Here is a 19,936-nt window from a genome sequence, read left to right as displayed (position 1 = left end):
AGACAACTCTTAATCTATGCTGGCTTGCTCCAGTTTACAGCCTCTGGGCTTGCAGTTGCCTGATTTTGTCCTAATGGGGCCTGCCAATCTGTGCCCTGCTAGATTACCGAGCCCAAGAGGGTTCCCTCCATCCCTACTCCAGGAAGCCCTCCCCCCCCAACATCTTTCAAGACCTGATGGAGACACCCAGCTGGAGGTTGTTTTAAGGCGACAAGGCTGCCCAGGAGGAAAACACTCCTGTCTCTCTTATTCTGAACCCCCCAGACACACAAACACACAGAGTTTGTTTTCGCACTGACCCTAAGTGGCACAGTGTGTGGCATCAACAGTACCAATTCCTCACGAGGAGACAAATGCAACATGACACACGTGTGTAGCAGTATCTGCGGTGACACTTTGGCGGCAGATAATAAAGAGCTTGCCCTGACGTGAGCAGATCTGGCAATGGTGTCTTGAAAAGCCTTTCTGTTAACGGACGGGCTGGTTGGGGTGGCAGCAGTGGAGTTGCCTCATCTGTTCCCTTGTGTCTCGTTACGCAAGAAAGTTGGGAGGGTGTAGCAGCAGGGCCTTGTTTTCTGGGCTCTGCAAGGCTCCCTCAGATTTGGAGAAAATCGGGAGGACAATCCTGAGAAAGCTTCTGGGATCTCTTGGCTAAAGAAAAGGGGGGGGCACTTAGAATCATAGAATCACATAATTGGAAGGGACATCTAGCCTAACCCTTTGCAGTGCAGGAGCCCCAGCTAAATAGCCCCTGATGGATGGCCACCGGGCCTTTGCTCAACAAGCGCCCAGGAAGGAGAGCCCACCACCTTCCAAGGTCTTCTGTCCGCAAGGAGCGCTTTGTCCTTTCAGCCGTCCCAGCATGGGCGCTTCCTTAGCCGGGGTCCGTCCTGTTGCTCCTCGGTCTCAGTCTGCCCCACAGGAACAAGCAGCAGTGGCTCTCTGGGGTTTGGCAGGGCATCTTCCCTGGCCTTACTTGGAGATGCCACTGGGGACTGAATCTGGAACCAGCAGGGGATCAGCTGCTGTGCGCCAAGGAGGCTTCTACAAAGTCAGATCTTTGCTCTGTCTTAACCCACTATTGTATGTTCTGGTCAACAGCAGCTCTCCGGAACTTCAGGGAAAGGGGGGGGGTCTTTCCTAGTCTTAAGATCTGGGTTTGATTTTTCTTTTTTTAAAGGCAGTATTGGTCAGCCATCGAACAAACCTGAAACTTCCTTTGTGCCAATCACTTCCTCAGCTATAGAGCTGTGGCCCCACCCATTAGAGCACAGTGGATAAGATCTCCCCAGGGAAGTTCGCCTGGTGCCTTCCCTACACAGGCATTATTTTAGACATTCAATTGATTAACATTCTGTGGTTTTTTAAAATGTTTTTGTGGGAGGGGGAGTCGTTGGTGTGGTTTTGGTTTTGTTTTACTATGTTTTATCTGTTCTCATTTTGTGTTTTTTCTGTTGTGAACTGCCCTGGGATCTTTGGATAAAGGTGTAATACAAATTTAATATAACAACAATGAAGAAAAAGAAGAAGACCATGACTTTTTGAAATTTATTAACTGTCGTTTTGTAAGCTGCCCTGAGACCCTAACCAAGGAAGGACAGGGAACAGAATGAACAGATAATCCAAAAGGCAGCCCCTTTCCCACTGCTCCAGTCAGCCAGGGGTGCTAGCTCAGCAGCCAGGTATGTGAGGAGCAGTCAAGGAACAGAAACTGGTGCCCAGAGAATGAAGGGAGCTCCTCTCTTGGCACCGTCTAGTCGCAGGTAGCTCATGAGAACAAGCCCCCTGCTTCTAGCAACACCCGGCTCCTTTCGCCCCCTGAAGCCCCTGAGATGCTTCTCTGTTTACTCTGGCAGTAGCCCAATTGCTCTGGTCGTTGAGCACGCAGATTCTCCCAGAGTTTTAATTTCTGTCAAAGCAAGGTTGTCAGTGTGAGGCTGGGCTGAGATGGAGCCGTGGGCAGGGCTTCCTTGCCACTTGGTGTGTTCTCAGGAGGTTGGGAAGTTGTGTGTGTGAGAGTGAAGCAGCAGCCCTTCTTTGGAGGCCCCCATGCCAGCTTGTGGCTCTGGCATCCGCTCTGGTCCTGCGAGGAGGAGGGAGAGAGGGTGATTGCCACCTCCCTCTATTTGCCTTGAGCCTAGCAGCTCTTAGCTGTCAGCATCCGGATGAGCCCTTGCTCCTTGCTCCTTCGCTGTAGCTTGAGCTCCTTGGGAGCCAAATCGCAAGACAGGCTGACAGCTGAGCAGTGGGGGGACGGACCCCTTCCCTCCCCCTCCACAAGGGCCTCTGCAATCGAAGGGGCTCCACGATTAACCCTGCCTTGTTCTCCACTTTGTAACTGATTTTTGGCACATTTTTTTAAAAAAAGTATGCGGTTAAAAACCAGGGTTAATTAGGCGCCCTGGCAGCTGGGCCTTGGCGGAGGCCATTGTGTGCCTGAATTTAACCGGAACTGGTTTCACAGCGTAGTCTGCTTTAATTGGTAACTATTGTGAGTTTGGGCAGGCCGACTGCTGCCTCACGCAGGCCTAGCCAGCCTCCCAATTAGGGGCTTCCCCCTCCTCTCCCCACAGTAAGAATGCTTCTGTTGAGCCCCTGTGGGATGCCTTCCCTCCAGCCCTCTGCCGGTTAATCTGATATATACAATGGGCTGAAATTGGTGCGTCTCCTGGGAGCCGTCCTCATTAGCCCTGACTCCTGTGATGTCACGGCATGTTCACTGCTGTTGGCGAAGGTTTCCTGGCTGCAGAATGTTACTCAGAGGCAAGGGCTCTGGGGGGAGGCGCAGAGATGGAGGGTTTTGGAGGAGGGTGCGGGGAGCCTCTGCATTTTGCATCTTGAGTCCAAGTAATGTGCGTCTTGGCTGCTGGTCTGTGTAGTGTTAACCTTTTATTACGTAGCCCAAATATACTCCTCTTTCTGTTTTGGGCCAAGTGCTTTCTCTGCGTAAATGGTCGCTCCTGATAGATGCTTTCCCTGCAAGAATTTTGTTTCCCCTCAGTTCCGCTCAATGCCATCAGCTCCCACAGCAGCAGCTGCTTTTCCCCTGAATGGAGCTCCTTTTCTCCTTCACGTGGGTGAAGCCCACCAGACAGTCATAATGATAAATAGCTGGCCGTATTTGTCCACGTCACTGAGGACAGATGTAGTCAACTCAGCGACACTTTCTGAATCACTTCCAAAGCAATCGCTGAAACGTTTTTTGGTTGGGAGAATACTTTTCGACATTGCTGAAAACGTTCCTGGAAAGTAGTGAGTCCTTGTTAGCTCAGCCCTTGTTATTGCTGCAAACCTCCTGGGCTGGATCTTTGCAAGGGAGCTCCCAAGCATCCCTCTGGCGCCTGAGCATTCACCCCAGGGGAAGGAGGCTGCTGTGGGCATCAGCTCTTCCATGCATCTCTCTTCTGTGACAGTGCATGTGCTCGTCAACCTGTCCAGGATACATTGCAAGTTGTCTGTGCAATCTGTGGCTGACTTCACTTGTGATGGTTGGGCCACAGTCCTAAACAGGAGTCCTGGGGGCGCAGCAGTGCTTTTGAATGCCAGTTGACGGAACCCATAGTGGAGGACACGGCTCTTGTGCCGAGGTCTTGCTTGCGGGTTTCCCACAGAAGAAACCATTGTGGCCATTGTGAGAAGAGGGTGCTGGGCAAGATGGGCCCCCTTGGGCCTCATCCACCAGACTCTTCTCATGTTCTCCGTATTGCTGCTGCGTTGCTACTTGTGCTGTAAAATGTAAGAGTGTTCCAGATTTTGTGGGGCAGGGGCCTTGCGTTTTATATTTTGCCCCTCCATTCCAAAGAATGTAGAGTTGCTTGGCTGGATCCAAAGAGAGATCTAGTGTACAGACCAGCATTTGGCCTCCACGGAGAGCCAGCCAGATGAGGGGGCTGTGACAGCCACAGGCCTCTCCCATTGCTGGGTCTCCATTTCCTAGAGTTACCAGAATGGTGTGAGATGCAGTCACACACTTGTGTGAATGTAAAGTTGGCCTTGGTGCACTTTGGGTGTGTGCATGGGGCTTGGCCTTCCCCCGCATTTAACCTTGACTTTGCCACCCTTCCTACAGCCCAGGGTGCCAAATGATGGTTGCACTCGATGACATCAAATAAACTCACAGTCCATGCCGTGTGTAGTCCAGACTAGATGTACCAAATTAGACGTTGATGGTCCATGGGCTGGCTTGGCATCCATCAGCTCTTCCCACCCCCAGAACTTCCTCCACACACCCCAATCAAGTCCTAAGATTTATTTCCCATTGCAATATTCCCAGATCTGGGCCTAAATCTGCCTCTGAGCCAGCCTGTTGGCCAATTTGCAGGGAGCAAAACACTCGCCTTGCTGCAGGCATAATCTCATAAGCCTCTGCTGCCATCCTAATGGCTTCTCCTGCCTGCCTGCCTGCCTGCAAACCGCTCTCCCTCCAGTATAGATTCGCCGAGTAATATAAAAAGCCATCGGATTATTACTGCAGGCGATAGGTTTTCCATTTACAGTAATAAAATACTGAGGAAACAAAACAATTTAAAATTCTAATAAAATTCAAAGCAAATCTTCAGCAGCTGAGATGATTCAATTATTTAGCTGTTATTGAATGCAAAGATGGGGGATAGGGAACAGGTTGTGGGGTTGGGAGACGGGAGGGAGGACTGCTGGTTTGGGGTTTGTTGTCCTGGGCAGTGTCTTCTGTGCCAAATAAAAAGCAAGGTCACGCCAGGGAGCCAGCAGCCAGTCGTGAGAGGTGAGCATCGTGGGAGGCTGGGGCAGAGGCCACAAAGGTGTGCCATTGGCTTTTCTGCAAGGAAAGGTCAAAGCATTTTGAGGCTTTAACCTCTTCTGGAGAAACAAAAGAACAGCTTTCCCCAACAATGGCACCCTTCTACTCTTTGGCACTACATCTCCCGTCGGTTGTGCTGTCTGCAGCTGATGAGAGTTTCAGTGCACAAGAGCTGCAGGCCTCTAAACCCAGTTTCCTTTATCCATAGATTCATTCATTCATTCACTGCATTTCTGCCCCACCTTTTTCTCCGAGGAGCTCAAGGTGCGTGCATGGTTCTCTTCCTCCCATTTAATCCCCACAACAACCCTGTGAGGTAGGTTGGGCTGAGAGAGATAGTGACTGGCCAGGTTCGCCCAGTGAGCTTCAGAGCTAGTGGGGATTTGGACCCAGGCCCTAGTGGGTAGTGAGAGAAGTTTTGCCCACCTGCAGAATGTTAGAATTCAGAGCCACCCAGTGAAACTGATTAGCCCTGGCTCAGGACAGACGAAAGGAAGGACTCCTTTGTGGGGCTCACATAACATTGCAGGGGGTTGGTCTAGACGACCCTTTGGGTCCCTTCTGACTCTCCAGTTCCAACTCTACAAAACATAGGACCCGTGGGGTGCAGCAGTTGAGGGTGCTGGGCCAGGGAGACCAGGGTTCAGCCCCCCACTCAGCCATGGAACTCCCTGAGCCACCTTGGGCCGGTCACTGCCTCTCCGATTAACTTACCTCACAGGATTGTTTTGAGGATAAAATAAGGAAGGAAAAGACCCATGTATGCCACCTTGAGCTCCTTGGAAGAAAAGACGGAATATAAATGTCTTGCTGAATAAAGCTGCAGCCACACGTTGTGGTGGCTGTTAAAGTTGGGTGTGTTCACAGTGAAGTTGTATGTGGCTTGGGGGCCATTTCACAGTGCTCCCCCACTTTTCCTCACATCAGCAGGGCTTCATTGGTGTCAGATTCACCACGCCAGGAGGCATTGACAGGCCAGGGCTGACTCTGCCCCAGGCTTGCTTGTCGCCATCAGAAACACATGGTGCCCAAATGCACCTTCGCCTCTCCCCAAACATCCAAGAGATCTCTCGATGCCTCGTACTTCCAGGCTGGGAGGAGTGTGAGGTTGTTGAGTGGCTCAAGGGAGAGATGAGGCCAAGTTCCCTGAAAGAAGGGCTGCAAGAAGGGAGGGGGGCTCCCATTATGCACACACAGCCCAAACCCTCAGCCCCACAGAAGGTTTTCACAAAGGTCTTTGCAACTTGGCTGGTGACCCTGTCCAGCACCTGAGTTTTATAAAAAAAAGAACAGGATTTGCGTGCATCTCGGACAAAGTCATTTGAACTCAGATTAAGAGCCCTGCCCAGTAAACGGCTGGGGGAGCACAGCCTTGGCTGGCTTCAGAAGAGAAGTTCAGTGACTGTTGAACAAATGGCACCAGCAAAATGACTTTTCTGCCTAAATTTGGCTGCTGAAACGAAGAAGGCAAACCAGGTGCAGGTTTTTGTATGAAAGGGCTCTGAGCTCAGTTCAGTTCCAGAGGCAGCCTTTTCTTCCCTTCTCACTGGTCTGTGATCAGTAGGTTTTGGGATCTGGCAAGACAGAAGTGGGCTCAGCCCTGCCCTGCCCAATCCAGATTTCTCCCCCCAGGGTACAGCGTTTCCAGGCCATAAGACTGTAGAGTTGGAAGGGACCCCAGAGTCATCTAGCCCACCCCCCTGCCATGGCGTTTCTGAAGCCCCTCTGCCCGGACGCAGCGTGCCCCAGCCTTGGCTTTAGTCAGCGCTCAGCCGGAGCAGATGGCAGCAGCCTCCACGGAGGAGCACCTGGTGCCTGGGCCAGAGAAGGGCTTGGCTGTGCAGCCGCTGACAGCTCTGCTTGCAAGAGGAGAAGGGGTGAGGGAAAGGGCAGGCCGTTGGTGCTGGCAACCGCGGCTGCGTGTCAAGGCGAGGCTGCCTTTGCATGACGGGTGACGGGGTGATTGGGGAGAGTAATTACGGCCCGTTAGAAAGCAGTAATTACTGCAGGGAGGGAGAGGCGCTTGCCAGCGGAGTGCAGGAGTGCGCCAGGAACCCTCTCGGAAATTGGTAGCTCTATAATTTTCCCAGTGGGGGTTCGCTGCGTCACCCTGAGATGTGACAACACATGGAATTTGCAGCTTGTCACAGCGAGCCCAACTGGTGTTCAGGCAGTGACACAGCCTCTCTCCCTGACCCCCCCCCCCACCCTTGATCTGGGAGTGATCTTCCAGGGGCTGCTTGGTGCGTTTCCTGTGCTTGACTCGCGGTGGCAGAAGGCTGGCACCCAGTCTGGCTTGTGCCAGGGCAGGTGGGCACTGCAGCCCATGCACAAAAGGGCATCAGTTGCTGCATTGGGTGCAGGAGAGGAGCTTCCTGGGAATCTGTGCCTGTAGTTTAAGGAATCAGGAGCAGGTGGAGCCCCTTGTGCATGTGTGGGGAGAGTTTTGGTGGCCCCTCGGGAGCAACTGACGGTCAGAGGGGCAGCCCTTCAGTGCCCTTCTCAGTACTGTATCCCTCCCTCCTGAAGGCTAGGGAAAAGCAAGCTAAATTATGCAAGTCAGTAAAGAACTATGGAATAAATTATGCAAAATCAGAGGAATTAAAGACATAATTTATTCAGGGTCATAGGGTTCAGCTCTTTTTGGCCCAGGATTTGGATAGCCTGGGAGTAGAATGTTAATAGCTTTTAGCCTGGGCGACTCACGACCCCAGCTTGAAATCCCATTGAAGTCAACGGGGATTTGAAAAGAGGGAATAAGTGCACAGAAGAGTTTGCATCGTTCAGAGATTCCTAAGAGCTGGAAGGGGGGGGGGACCATCTAGTCTGATCTGAAACAGACACAGAATAATCTTCACAATCCAGGCCCCAAACAGGGAGCCATGCACCCCAGTGAATGATGCCTGCAGAGCAAATGAACCCAAGCTGCTTGTTTGGGGAGGCCAGGCACCTCCGTTGTTCAGGTGTGGCTCTGCGGCTGTTGCTCACCAGCATTGTGACACAGAGCAGGAGAGCGGTTTGTGCAATTCCTGCCTCTGCAATGGGCAGGTCGCAGTGGCCGCAGCCGGTCCCTCCTCCTCCGTGCTGGGGAGGCCTACCTGCCCTCCTCTGGCTGTGGGGCTCAGAAGCGCTGGAACAGCACAGCTGGATCCTGCAGGGCACCACGGAGCTTGACCTTGCGGGCACTCGCCCCGCTGCCCCCACCTCCAGACGGGAACCTTTCCCGCCAGCCCTCTCACTGGGAGCCATTTTCATTAGGGATTCTGCGAGTGTCACTAGTTAATTAGCGTCATGTTAATTGAGTATTTGCCATGCTTCCTCCTCCAAGGACAGCCGCGCTAGCATGGAGGGGAATGCAGATGTGTCGTCCGGAGGGTGGTTGGGGTGGCAGCCGACCTTGTCCTCCTCTAGCCCTGGGCAGCAGCCAGACCACAGGGCAGACCCCCATCCGAGCACTGCCCTTGGGTAGTCCACAGTGTGGCAGGGCATTCCTGCAGGGTGAGCTCTTGGGAGAGATCATACAGAGAGCTTGGCTCCTCTGGAAGATGTTTAGGGCTCCTGGGGCTCTAGGCAATGTCTCTTTTGTGTTGTTTGCTCTGCCCAACAGAGCAGGGATACTGAGGCATAACAACTTCTTCACACGGCACATCATTAGACTATGGAACTCCCTCCCACAGGAAGTGGGGATGGCCACCAACTTGGTTGGCTTTGAAAGAAGATTAGGCAAAAATCACGGAGGAGGAGAGGGCTCTGGAAGGCTATTAGCCAGGGTGGTCATGGTTTGCTTCCAGGGTCCGAGGCAGTTGCTGGAAGCCATGGGAGGCGAGAGTGTTGCTCTTGCTTGCAGGATTCCCATAGAGAATGGGCTGCTGGCCTCATCCAGCAGGTGCTCTTCTGATGTTCAGGCCAGGGGCCCACCAACTCCAGCATCCTGTTCTCACAGGTGCCTGAGGGAAGCCTGCAAAGAGGACCCGGGCACAAGAGCGCTCTCCCCTCCGGCACTGCTGCCTCTGACGATGGAGGCAGAACATAGCCATTGTGGCCAGTAGCCCAGAATCCAAACAAGCACCAGGTGCGTGTCGGGAAAGTGCAGAATGCAATTGCCTGAGAATCTCCACTTGCCTTACCTGAAGAGAACACAGTTCTTGCCCTTTTAGGGGTTGGGAAGGTTTGCTTGGATGCCTGTGGGCAATGCCTGCTGAGAAGGAAGGGGGGCAGCAGTCAAGGGGTGGGACTTCACTGCCATGCGTTCCTCCTCCCATGGGATGGCGGCAGCGGCATCCTGCTACTGCTAATTGTTGCTTGTAATTATCTTTGTACCCTTAATGTGCATTGTGACAAGAAGACCTCAAGGAGGTTACTGTGTTTGGATTTTGACATTGGAAAAGCAGTCGAGAGATGGGAGGAGACGAGGTCAGGAGGAGGGTTCGAGTTCAGCGCAGTGGTGCATGCTGAAGATTATTTGCAAATAAGGGATGCAAGATGGCAAGCTTCTCCAGCCAGGTGCCCCCCAGATGTCGGCCCCAGCCAATCTGACCATGCTCCCACTGTGAGGACTTTGGCATGTGCCCACAGGAGCTAACTCCTAGGGGCCGAGGTCCCTTCACCCCCCCAAAAAAAATTGAGGGGGCCAGCCACCCCCAGTTAATAGGCATTGCCATTCAAATGGTGTGCGTGTGACGTGTCATATTATGTGGGTTAGGGCTTACCTGAACATACCCCCCCCCCCAATATTTTATTCAAGCTGGCACCCCTGTGTGTGTCCAAAGACTTCAAGGAAAAGGTGGCTTGGAGGATGAGAGGGAGGTGGAACTGGCCAGCCGTCATCTCTGTGATCAGATCAGCCTCTCTTTCCTGCTCCCTGGCCCTCCCTACCACAGTCCACAAGCACATGGGCTGGTGTGGTGCAGTCCTGGGAAAGGCCAGGGTTCAAATCCGTCCTCAGCCATGAAGCCCACTGGGCCTCTCTCAGCCTGAGCTACCTTGTTGTGCAGATAAAACGCGGGGGGTGGGGGACCATGTACCTAGAGCACCCTGAGCTTCTTGGAAGCAATTAAGAAGCAAGTCTTTCTTTGGCCTGCCTCTGGGGGGCTCCTCTGGGAGGCCTCCCTTCCCTCTCAGCCTGTGTTGTGTCTGCAGCCGCAGAACCTGCCCAGCCTAGACAGACAGACAGGCTATTTTCCTCCCTAAGTGATAGGCTTAGCTGGGCCTTTGGGGTAGACTATTGACGAGATATTGGCAGCCAAGGATCAAGTGGCAGCTGGATGTCCTGGGCTATATTTGTCTTGCTGGCTCGTGATGCGGCCGTAATCCTCACAGAGAGCGGTCAGGGTGAAGACACCAAGACGTGTCTTGCCTTGGAGACCTCCAAAGGCTCCGAGGGTCCCCGGCTCCGTTCCCAACGGCAGGTGCTGCTGGGCGGGCCAAGGTGCAGGTGTTGGCTCCTGGCTTTGGAAGGGCCCTTGAGCAAAATGCTCCGCCTCCTCTGCAGCAGATGCCTGGCCATGCCCGCCCTTGGCGCCAGCCCTGCAAGGTGGGCCCCTCAGCAGCTGTCCAGGTGCTGCAAGCGGCTCTCCCACGAAATCATATAATCATAGACGGGTGGAGTTGGAAGAGACCCCACGGGTCATCTGCTCCAACTATTTGTCTTGAGCATAAGGCACTGATAATGAGGAAGGCTGTCTCTGACTATGGGCGACGTCTTCACTTATCACGGTTAATAACAGGCCCCTCCTCCAAGAAAGAGGTCTGCCTCTCCTCTTTTGATGCCTCTGCTCACAAGCAAGTCATAGGTCGTCAAACATTCCTTGCAATTGCTTCCCAGAACCTGGTGCTCTTATTTATCTGTCTATTTCGGAAGATTAATGCACTTAAAGCCATTTCCAAAGAGAATAAAACAAGAAAATTAGCAGTAAAAACAATACATTTGAAAGATAGAATCAGCAATAAACTAAAAATAGATTAAAAGATACATCAGCATTCTACATGTCTGGGTGGGTTTATCTAAACAAGGATGTTATTTAGCAGGCTCCGAAAAGAGTTCAGGGAGTTCAGGCAGGGAGTTCCAAAGTGTGTGGCTGCTGCCACACTAGAAGATTGATTTCTAACAAATTGGGAACGTGTGTTATGTGGCACCTCAGATCAAAGTGGGCATATTCGGGGTAAGGCAATCTTGCAGGTAAACTGATCCCCAGTTGTTAAGGGCTTCACATTTTAATAGTAGCCCCTTGCACTGGGCCCAGGGGCGCATTGGCAACCAGTGCAGCTCTCTGAGTGCAGGTGTTGTACACAGACAGGATTTAGCTTGTCATTCCATGCTAAGAGCTGCCAAGAGACAGAGGAAGTTGCTGATTCTGAGTCAGACCCTCAGTTGTTCTGTTGTGTTGTATTGGGTGTTTTTTCTTCTTCTAATATATGTTTATTGATTTTTTTCAAAATGGCAACAAACAATAACAAAGAAGCAGAGGACAAGGACTGTGTGGAGCACATTATTGAAGTTGGAATAAAATGAACAGAAGGTTCAGGACACTTGTGCAGACATCATAATAAAATAGATTCTGCTAAGGGACATTGGGCTGCCCTGCATGATGACATTTGCTGAGAGAAAGACAGTGGAAATGTGTCCCTGTTAATTCTCTTCAACCTCCAAGCGGTTTTCAGTACAGTCAACCATGGTATCCTTCTGGAGCGGCTCTCCAAACTAGGGGTGGCTGGCATCGCTTTGCGGTGGTTCCAGTCCTACTTGGGTGGTTGTTCCCAGACGGTGTGACTTGGGGAATGCTTTTCAGCCCCGTGGAACCTTCAATGTAGGGTTCCGCAGGGCTCAATCCTATCCCCCATGTTGTTTAACTTCTACATGAAACCGCTGGGTGGGGTTATCTGGAGGATTGGAGTACGTTGTCAGCAATATGCTGATGACACTCAGCTCTGTTTCTCCTTTACATCTGCAGGTGAGGCAGTGGAAGTGCTGGACCGATGTCTCGCCTCCAGTCATGGACTGGATGAGAGCCAACAAAGTGAAGCTCAATCCAGATAAGACAGAGGCACTGTTAGTGGGTGGTTCCCTAGACCAGATGGGTGGGAGATCGCTTGCTCTTGATGGGATTACCCTCCCTCTGAAGGAGCAGGTTCGTAGCTTGGGGGTCCTCCTGGATCCTTGAGGCTCAGGTGGCCTCAGTGGCCCAGAGTGCCTTCCATCAGCTTCGGCTGGTGGCCCAGCTACGCCCCTATCTGGACAGGGACAGCCTAACTACTGTTCTCTATGTTCTGGTAACCTCTAGGTTAGATTACTGAAATGCGTTATAAGTAGGGCTTCGTCTGAAGATGGTTCGGAAACTTCAGATGGTGCATAAATTTGGTGGCCAGGTTGCTCACCAGAGGAAGACGGTTTGAGCACATTACACCAATCCTGGTCCAACTGCACTGGCTACCAATTAGTTTCCGGGTCCAATTCAAAGTGCTGGTTTTGACCTATAAAGCCTTGAGCGGCTCAGGACTGCAAGACCTCAAGGACCGTCTCTCTCCATATAACTGACCTGGACCCTGAGATCCTCCTCCTCCTCAAGAGGTCCGGAGGGTGGCAACACGAGAACGGGACCTTTTCTGCAGTGGCTCCCCGTCTGTGGAATGCTCTCCCCAGGGAGACTCTGGCGCCTTCATTATACACCTTTAGGCGCCTGGCAAAAACGTTCCTCTTTAACCAGGCCTTTGGCTGATTGGCACCCGATGCCCTTTTAAATGTGTTATGGGAGCGGGGGTTATTGGGTTGTTGTTGTTCTTCTTATTTATATTACGTATTTTGTGGGTTTTTTATCTTGTAACTTTATGGCTGGACAGTTTTATCCTAACATATCTCCTTATATATTTTGTTAACTCTGTTGTGTTCTAATCCATGTATACAGTACAATTTTTCTATGCCAATAAAGGAGATTGATAGATAATTTTATGTTGTGAACTGCTCTGAGATCTACGGATGAAGGGTGGTGTGGAAATTTAATAAATGTAATAATTAAAATCATAAACAGAACATTAAAAACAAGCAAACCCACCATAGCACCTTGAATTGGCTACTCGTATTAAGTTGACACCACAGTTGACAGTCTGGGGCTCTTCTGGAGGGTCCTGGGCCTGTGTCCTAAATTTGTGTTTTACAAATTTAATAAACAATGGTGAAAATAGCCATAATTTTGGAAATCCGAGTCTCAGGTGCCCCATAGAGGTGGGTGTTGTTGGGGGCCTGTGCAGCACCTTCCTTTTACCTACAAAGTACAGGAACGTCAACCCTACAACGTCAAGAGGGCCTCATTTAAGAGTAACCTCTTAAAATCCTCCTTGTCTTTGTTGCATGCTCAGACAAGGCAGTATTCCACCTCCTCTCAATTCAAACCCCCCCCCCTCAGTGGAGGCTTCTGTGCATGGCAGTGCAGACCTAGCAGCTTCTTGCGAACAAGGATGGGGTATTATTGTTATCTTATTTTATTTATTTATATCCTGCCTTGTTCCCAACGGACTCAAGGCGGCTTATAGATAAAATCAAAACAGCTGGAAAAAACCACACAGGAATAGAATTAAAACTATATGCACACGATCTATTAAAACACTACAAATCATAACAATAGAAACATTGCAGCACCAATCCTTTCCTTAAAAACAGCCTAATCCTGAAAGTCTGTTGAAATAAGAAAGTCTTATTCCACAAGGAGGGAGCCAGTCAAACCTCTCCAAGGAGGGAGCTCCAAAGTCAGGGAGCAGCCACCACCAAGAAGGCCCTCTCCTGTTTCAGTCACTTTCAGTGGCCAGGGCAGTTAATCCTGGGTCCAGGGCCAGAGATGGGTTTATTAGTACAGAAGGGTCCCCAGGGTTTTATGCAGGGGCCTTTGATACTCAGGGGATGCAAAACGGATGTGCAGAGCACTAAGCTGCCACCCTTTTCCAGGGACACCAGGAATTTATGTCATGCTTTAGAGCAGCTTCCCCCCCCCTCCCTGGTGCTTTACAGATATGTTTGTCTCCTGCTGACTGGGGCTGAGGAGATGTTGGTGCAAACCATCTTCGAGGCGTGGCATTTGAGAAAGCCACTTAAAGTCCATGCTTCTGAGATGTTGCCAGCCAGAGCTTGAAGGCAGCAACTTTCCCCTGCTTTGATATCCCTGGCACCTGGTTTTTCTGAGGTAGGCTGCCTCGGAAGCAGAAGGCTTTATCCTTCGTTATCACAACTCATAGCTCTTGAGAGACCAAGAAGGCTGATCCTTCCCAAAGGATCCTGGGACAGTTGGCTGTGTAGATCAGTGGTGCCCAAAGAGGGGGGTGGGATTACCGGGGGGGGGGGGTGTGCTAAGAGGCAAGAGGGTGGCAGGGGGCACTGGAGGTGTAAATGGCTGTCAGGCTTGGGAAAGTTGCCATCACTGGATCAAGTTCATCCGTTTTCTTGATTTAGTTTCCATTGGATTTTCAGCAAATCCTTAGCGGGTTGTGCAGGCCACTGTTCTGAACAGGGGCTTTTTGTAGGATAGGGGGTGCTGGGGAGGAGTTTATGGAACCAGAAGCACGGGGGGGCTGGGGGGGAAGGGAACCCCTGGTTCAAATGCAGCCGTGGATCTAGCTCATTCTTAGCTCTCCAGGTTAAAATGGGTGAGCATTTGGACACCCCCCCCCCACCTATTTGGGCTTCCTGGTTTTCCTGGCTGTGGCAGCAGGACACAGCTAGGGCGGATCTGCCGTCCTCAGAACAACAGCAGGACGTGGCATCACCCTGCGTGCAAAATGTGTGCTTGTCCACGTGCGCTTCACTTGAGCAGCTGCCCCTCCCCCAGTCCATTAATCGCAGGCTTCCATTAAAACCCACCGCAGCAGGTCGTTTGAGAAGCGAGGCGAATGGGTTCACTGGCCATTTCCCCATTACATTAACGTTATGGGCTTTTTACAGGTGTCTTAAATAGACATTGTTATTAACGAGTCTATTAAGTCAATTAAAACCCAGTCCTTTGAGCTGGATTTAATGTAGCCACTGGGAGAGATTGGGGGGAGGGGGCTAGAGGTATTTTTGGTTTCCTGCCATGGTATAAGGAGCAGCCGGCCATTGTAGTTTCTTTCTGCTCCTCTGCTGCCTGCCTGCCTTTCTTTCTTTCTTTCTTGTGTCGTGTCTCACATCCGTCTTTGGAGATATGCCTCTCCATTCCTGGGAACCAACTTTTCATTTTCATTATTATTATTACTGTTATATATTGCATATATATCACACCTTTTTCTCCAAGGAGCTCAGGGTGGCCTGCATGGCACTCCCCTCCTTGATCCCCATAAAAACCCTGTGAGGTTGGTTAGGCGAAGAGGCCAAGCAAGGATTTGAACACATGGATCATGGAATACAAACCTGCTTTTAAAACCCTCCGGCCTCTTGTGCCCGCGGGAGGGAGCCGGGAGCCGGGTGCCGAGGCAGAGCAGCAGCACAGGCCAGGAGGCCGGTGTGTCCCTCAGGTCTACCTCCCTCCCTTGGCGAGCAGGAGACGGTCAAAGCCCCGAGAAAGACTTGGCATGTTGTTTTTAAATGACTTGGTAGCAGCTCTCCCCTTTTTTCCACCCTCTCTCAGAGGCAGCCTTTTCAAACACCTAATTTATTCCATCTATTAGATAGATTTTGTAGATTTAATCATTTTCACAGTTGGTGGCTCATTGGATACTCAAGATAAACTCCAAATGAAAGTATAATGGGAACGACAAATGAGTTTTTGCACCAGAAATAGCAGAAACTTGCTCAAGAAGGGAGTTTGAGAGGAGCAAAATATATATAATTTCTCCTTCTGCTCCCCCCACCCCTTCTTGGCGCTGCCTTTTGCTGACTACAGTAGGTTACCACAGTTAATTTCGCCAGTTTTGTTCATCTGTAAAATTGCATAAAAGTGACATTTTTGTGCTCATTATAAGAAGTGCTGATTTATAGCTGGTAAATGGAATCCCCCTCCCTTTTGTGTGTGTGTGGAGCTCTCATAGTAGCGTAAAGCACCCATGAAATTGCTTGTATAATGTAGTTTAAATCCAATCTCCGAGAGAGATTCCCTCCCTCCCCCCTCCTTGGCTAAGGAGATGTTTCCTCTCCCCACACCAAGTTTATTTAGGCTGCTTGGAGAATGGGGGGGGGGCGGGTCGTGTGTTTCTTTTGGTTGCTGTGGTCCATTTCAGAAGAGTGAGCCAGCTACTCATAGAAATGTGGAATTGGAAGGGACCCTGGAGGGTCATCTCCTCCACCCCCTGGACCACCGGCCAGGCTGACGGGGGCTGGCGTGGTCTTCAGAAGGACGGATCTGCCGTATATGTAATACAAAAAGGGCAAAGCACATTAAAAGTATCTGGAGGTTTCAGTCCTTCCTGAAGTCACAAATTAGGCACAATCTTCTCCATTATCCCAGAGTGAGGGGCACCAAGCATCCAGCGTAAGATTTTGGGCTGTTTCCAGCTGAGTTGCAATAACTGTTTGAACTGATTCTTCTGACAATATGTTGACATTGGTATCATCCGAAAATATTTGGCAACGTTAATTTTTGACAAGCAATGGTTTACGGAGAGAATAAACCAATTTTGAAGGTGTTTTTTTAAAAAGCAGTTTATTTGCGAAATAAATAGGCGATTGCCCACTTAACGCTGCTGCCTGCCTTTTTGTGTCCTAGGTGAAGTCATGGCTCCCCTGCATTCCCCGCGATACCCCAGCCCAGCTGAACTGGACGCCTACGCGCAGAAAGTGGCCAACAGCCCCCTCACCATCAAGATCTTCCCCGCCAACATCAGGGTCCCACAGCACAAGCACCTTAACCGGACAGTGAACGGGTACGACACGACGGGGCAGCGCTACAGCCCCTACCCTGTGCACGCCAGCGGCTACCAGGGACTGCTGGCCATCGTGAAGGCTTCCTCCTCCTCCTCCAGCAAAGGCGTGGTGAAGAGCACGGAGGGCAAGCGGACTAAGATGTCCCCTGCCCACGTGGCTGTTGCCCCCTACCCTGTGACGAGCACTTTAGCCCCAGGCCCCTCCTGCGCAGCGCAGCTGGGCTACCACAGCAGCCAGAAGCAGATGGAGGCCCACGCGGCCCCCAACGTCACGGTACCCACCTCAACGATCCCGCACGCTGGCAGGAGCCTGGCGCTGCCCCAGTCCAACCTGCCCTCCATCCAGAACATCATTTTCCAGATCAATCAGCAATGCCAGGCGCAGGCCAGCCAGCCGCTGTGCCAAGGGGTAGTGGTAGCCAACCCCAGCCCCGCCAAGCATGGCGCCGCCACCGCCGCCGGATTTGCCACCATGGCGACGGTGGGTGCAGCCGTGGCGTACGCGGGTGCCGTGCTGCCTGACTGCCGCAAGGGGGCTGAGCTGGTGGCAGGCTCCCACCCGGGTGGTGGGCACCTTGGTGCCAAGGCCAGCCTCTACCCCGACGGCATGGACTACCTGCTCTGGCAGCAGCAGAAGCCGCAGCAGCAGCAGCTACGCATGTACAGTGCGGGCAGCGGGGGTGGGGGCGCCGTCAGCAAGTCCCCTGAGGTGTGCGCCGGGGTCCTGCGTGCCTATCCCATGACGGGCACGGCCGACAAGGTGAGCTCGTCCCCGTTGAACTGCGTGGGCATGCACGGGAACTTCTCAGTGGGGCAGTACTTTGCTCCCCCCTGGAACAGCATCCTGGTCACTCCCAACAGCGACTGCTACAACCCCCCGGAGCTGGCCAACGGGCACCGCGAGCTGGGCGTCCAGCCCTCAGACGGGCTGCCCAGCTTGCCCAGCAAGACGCTCTGCAATACCTCTGTCCTCAGCAGCAGCCTGCAGTCGCTGGAGTATCTCATCAACGACATCCACCCTCCGTGCATCAAGGAGCAGATGCTGGGCAAGGGCTACGAGACGGTCTCCGTGCCGCGGCTCCTGGACCACCAGCACGCCCACATCCGCCTGCCCGTCTACAGATAGGAGCTGCCGGCACTCTGCTCTGAGCCTGGAGGGCAAACCGCTTCAGCTACGGACCCCCCTTTCCCCCTGCTTTGCCCTCCCCAGCACCGCCAGGGCCCAGACGGCCGTGGCAAGCAGGGGCCCCGAGGAACGCAGGCAGAGGCAGGCAGCAGCATCCAGAGACTCGGTTGTGCAACCGGCTGCCCTGGGATGGAGGAAATTGCTTGTCTATATAGCTCAGAAGTTTTTGTTTCTATTTCTTCAGAATGTGAACAGGGAGATGCTGTCCAATTTTGCTGCTAATCCAGGGAGAGAAGGCTTCGCTCTGTGTGTGTGTGTGTGTGTGTGTGTGTGAGAGAGAGAGAGAGAGAGAGAGAGAGAGAGAGAGAGAGAGAGAGAGAGGGGCGTGTGAGTATGAGTCTGTGACCAGTTGGATTTGCATGTGGAGGGGTCCCTTTCCCCTCTCCCAGAAAGAAGTTTCTGTCCTGTGCTGAGTTCAAGTGGGAGCTTTACGTGCATCACGGTGAGGGGGTGGGCGGGAGTGGACCGAGCCCCTTCCCCAGCCTGCTCCTAGGCATCCAGGTGGCTTAGTTGTGTAGCTTTGCCTACTTTCTAGTTGAAGTCTGTAACTTGCACTGTTTCGATTTAAAGCTAATAATTGGGGAAAGGTGTGAAGCCTATTTAAGGAAGGAAGAAGAAAACACTTGAAAAAAACTTGAAGAGACTTTTTTGTTTTGTTTTAGTTGAATCTACTGTACATTTCTGCGTTTGGCTGCTACACAACGGAGTCCCTCTGCCCTATGTCAGCATAGCCCTAGGTGATTTTTTAAAATTAAAACCTTACATTTTATTGTTATTGTTATTAATATTAATATTATTTTTAATGGCAATATTGCATTGCCTGTTTTTGTCTGGGAAGCCAGCCTATTCAGCCAGGAAGTTATGCTAGAAAGAATGAGAGGCCATCTTGGAAGGATTGTCGTCCCCCCAGCCCCCCCCCCCCCCCGTTGGCCGTTCATTTTGACTATTTCTGTCTCTTTCAAGCCCACCTGTGTTGCACCTGCCTGCGGATGCACAATTTGAAAGGGCAGAGTGCAGGAAAGAAACTAATTTACCTCTGAAATGTCACAAGCAGAAGACTTGCTCCATTTTTGTTTCTCCCAAAAAGTTAATGGAATCGGACCCACAAGGGCCCATGTGACGTCACGCAATAGGTCCCCCTGCAGCTTGGCTTGTGGCTCGTGGTTTTTGCATTAGGTTGGACCCAGGTCTAAATCAGGTCAGAAGCGTGGCTGGGCGGCGGGACAAGTGGGGTTCGTAAATGATTTCAGAAGAATTGGAGGTGAGCGTAGATTTCTCCTCAGCCCAGCCAGTGTCGTGTCCATTACACAACAACTCCTCGCCTCCACCTGCTCTGATCAAGTTGCAGGCGCCTTATGGGTTCTCAGGCAACACATGCGGTTTCGTTGTTGGCAGTGTCTACTGTTGGAGAGGCAGGTTGCAGCTGAGAGGAGTAGGACTAATCCCATTGAATGCATCCAGTGTTTAGTTTTTCTTTCCAGCATATTATAATTTGCTTACTTTAATTTCCTTTTTTTAAAAAAAGAATTCTCCAAAAATATTCCTTCTGCTCTTGTCATTCAACCCATGTAATTTATGTTTTAATAAGTTTTATTCAAGGGACCTGCTTTGCGGGAATCACAGAGGAGTTTCCTCCCTCCCCTCCCCACTGTTTAAAAGAAGGAAAAAATAAGAGTGGCCCAAAAGGGGTTGTGCTCTGAATATAGAGGTACTGTGTCCTTAACCACCTGTTCCAGCACTAAGTGCATTTACAAATCTCTGAGAATGTGTTTTTTATATGAAAAAGTGACCATTATATTCTACTGTGAGAAGTGCATTGTGCACTATATTGTTTTAAAAATGAGAGAAAACAAAAAGTTGGAAAAAAAAACAGCAAACGATGTCTCTGGATGTTGTCTTTCTTTTTTCTCTACCCCCCCCCCCTACCCACCACCCCACCACCACCAAAAAGAAAATTAAACCTGGGCTTTCACTGGCTGTCTGGTTCTGGAATTTGCTTGTATACCTTTTGCTCTCCCTTCCTGTTTTTCAGTGGGTGGGGGGAGGAAGCAGGGCAAGTCACACGGAGGGGGGGACCCCCTTGGCCCCCTGGTGGGAGCGCCCTTGGCCACGTGGAGTTCCTCCGTCCACAAAGGAAGTTTCCCACCCATTTCAGC

At 51.5% G+C, this 19,936-nt stretch overlaps 1 protein-coding gene across 1 annotated transcript in view; it reads left to right on the top strand.

Moving 5' to 3' along the window:
• Nucleotides 1-19,662, top strand: part of FAM222A (family with sequence similarity 222 member A) — an 87,869-nt gene extending 68,207 nt beyond the window's left edge. The window contains exon 3 of the mRNA XM_083583898.1: nt 16,438-19,662. Within this exon, the coding sequence (XP_083440024.1) occupies nt 16,438-17,720 (1,283 nt within the window). The 3' untranslated portion in view covers nt 17,721-19,662. The remainder of the gene's footprint in view (nt 1-16,437) is intronic.
• The last annotated feature ends 274 nt before the right edge of the window (nt 19,663-19,936 follow it).

The sequence above is a fragment of the Podarcis filfolensis genome (assembly GCF_964270895.1).
Source record: "Podarcis filfolensis genome assembly, chromosome: 13".
NCBI lineage: Eukaryota > Metazoa > Chordata > Lepidosauria > Squamata > Lacertidae > Podarcis > Podarcis filfolensis.
This window is presented reverse-complemented; position numbering and strand designations above follow the sequence as displayed.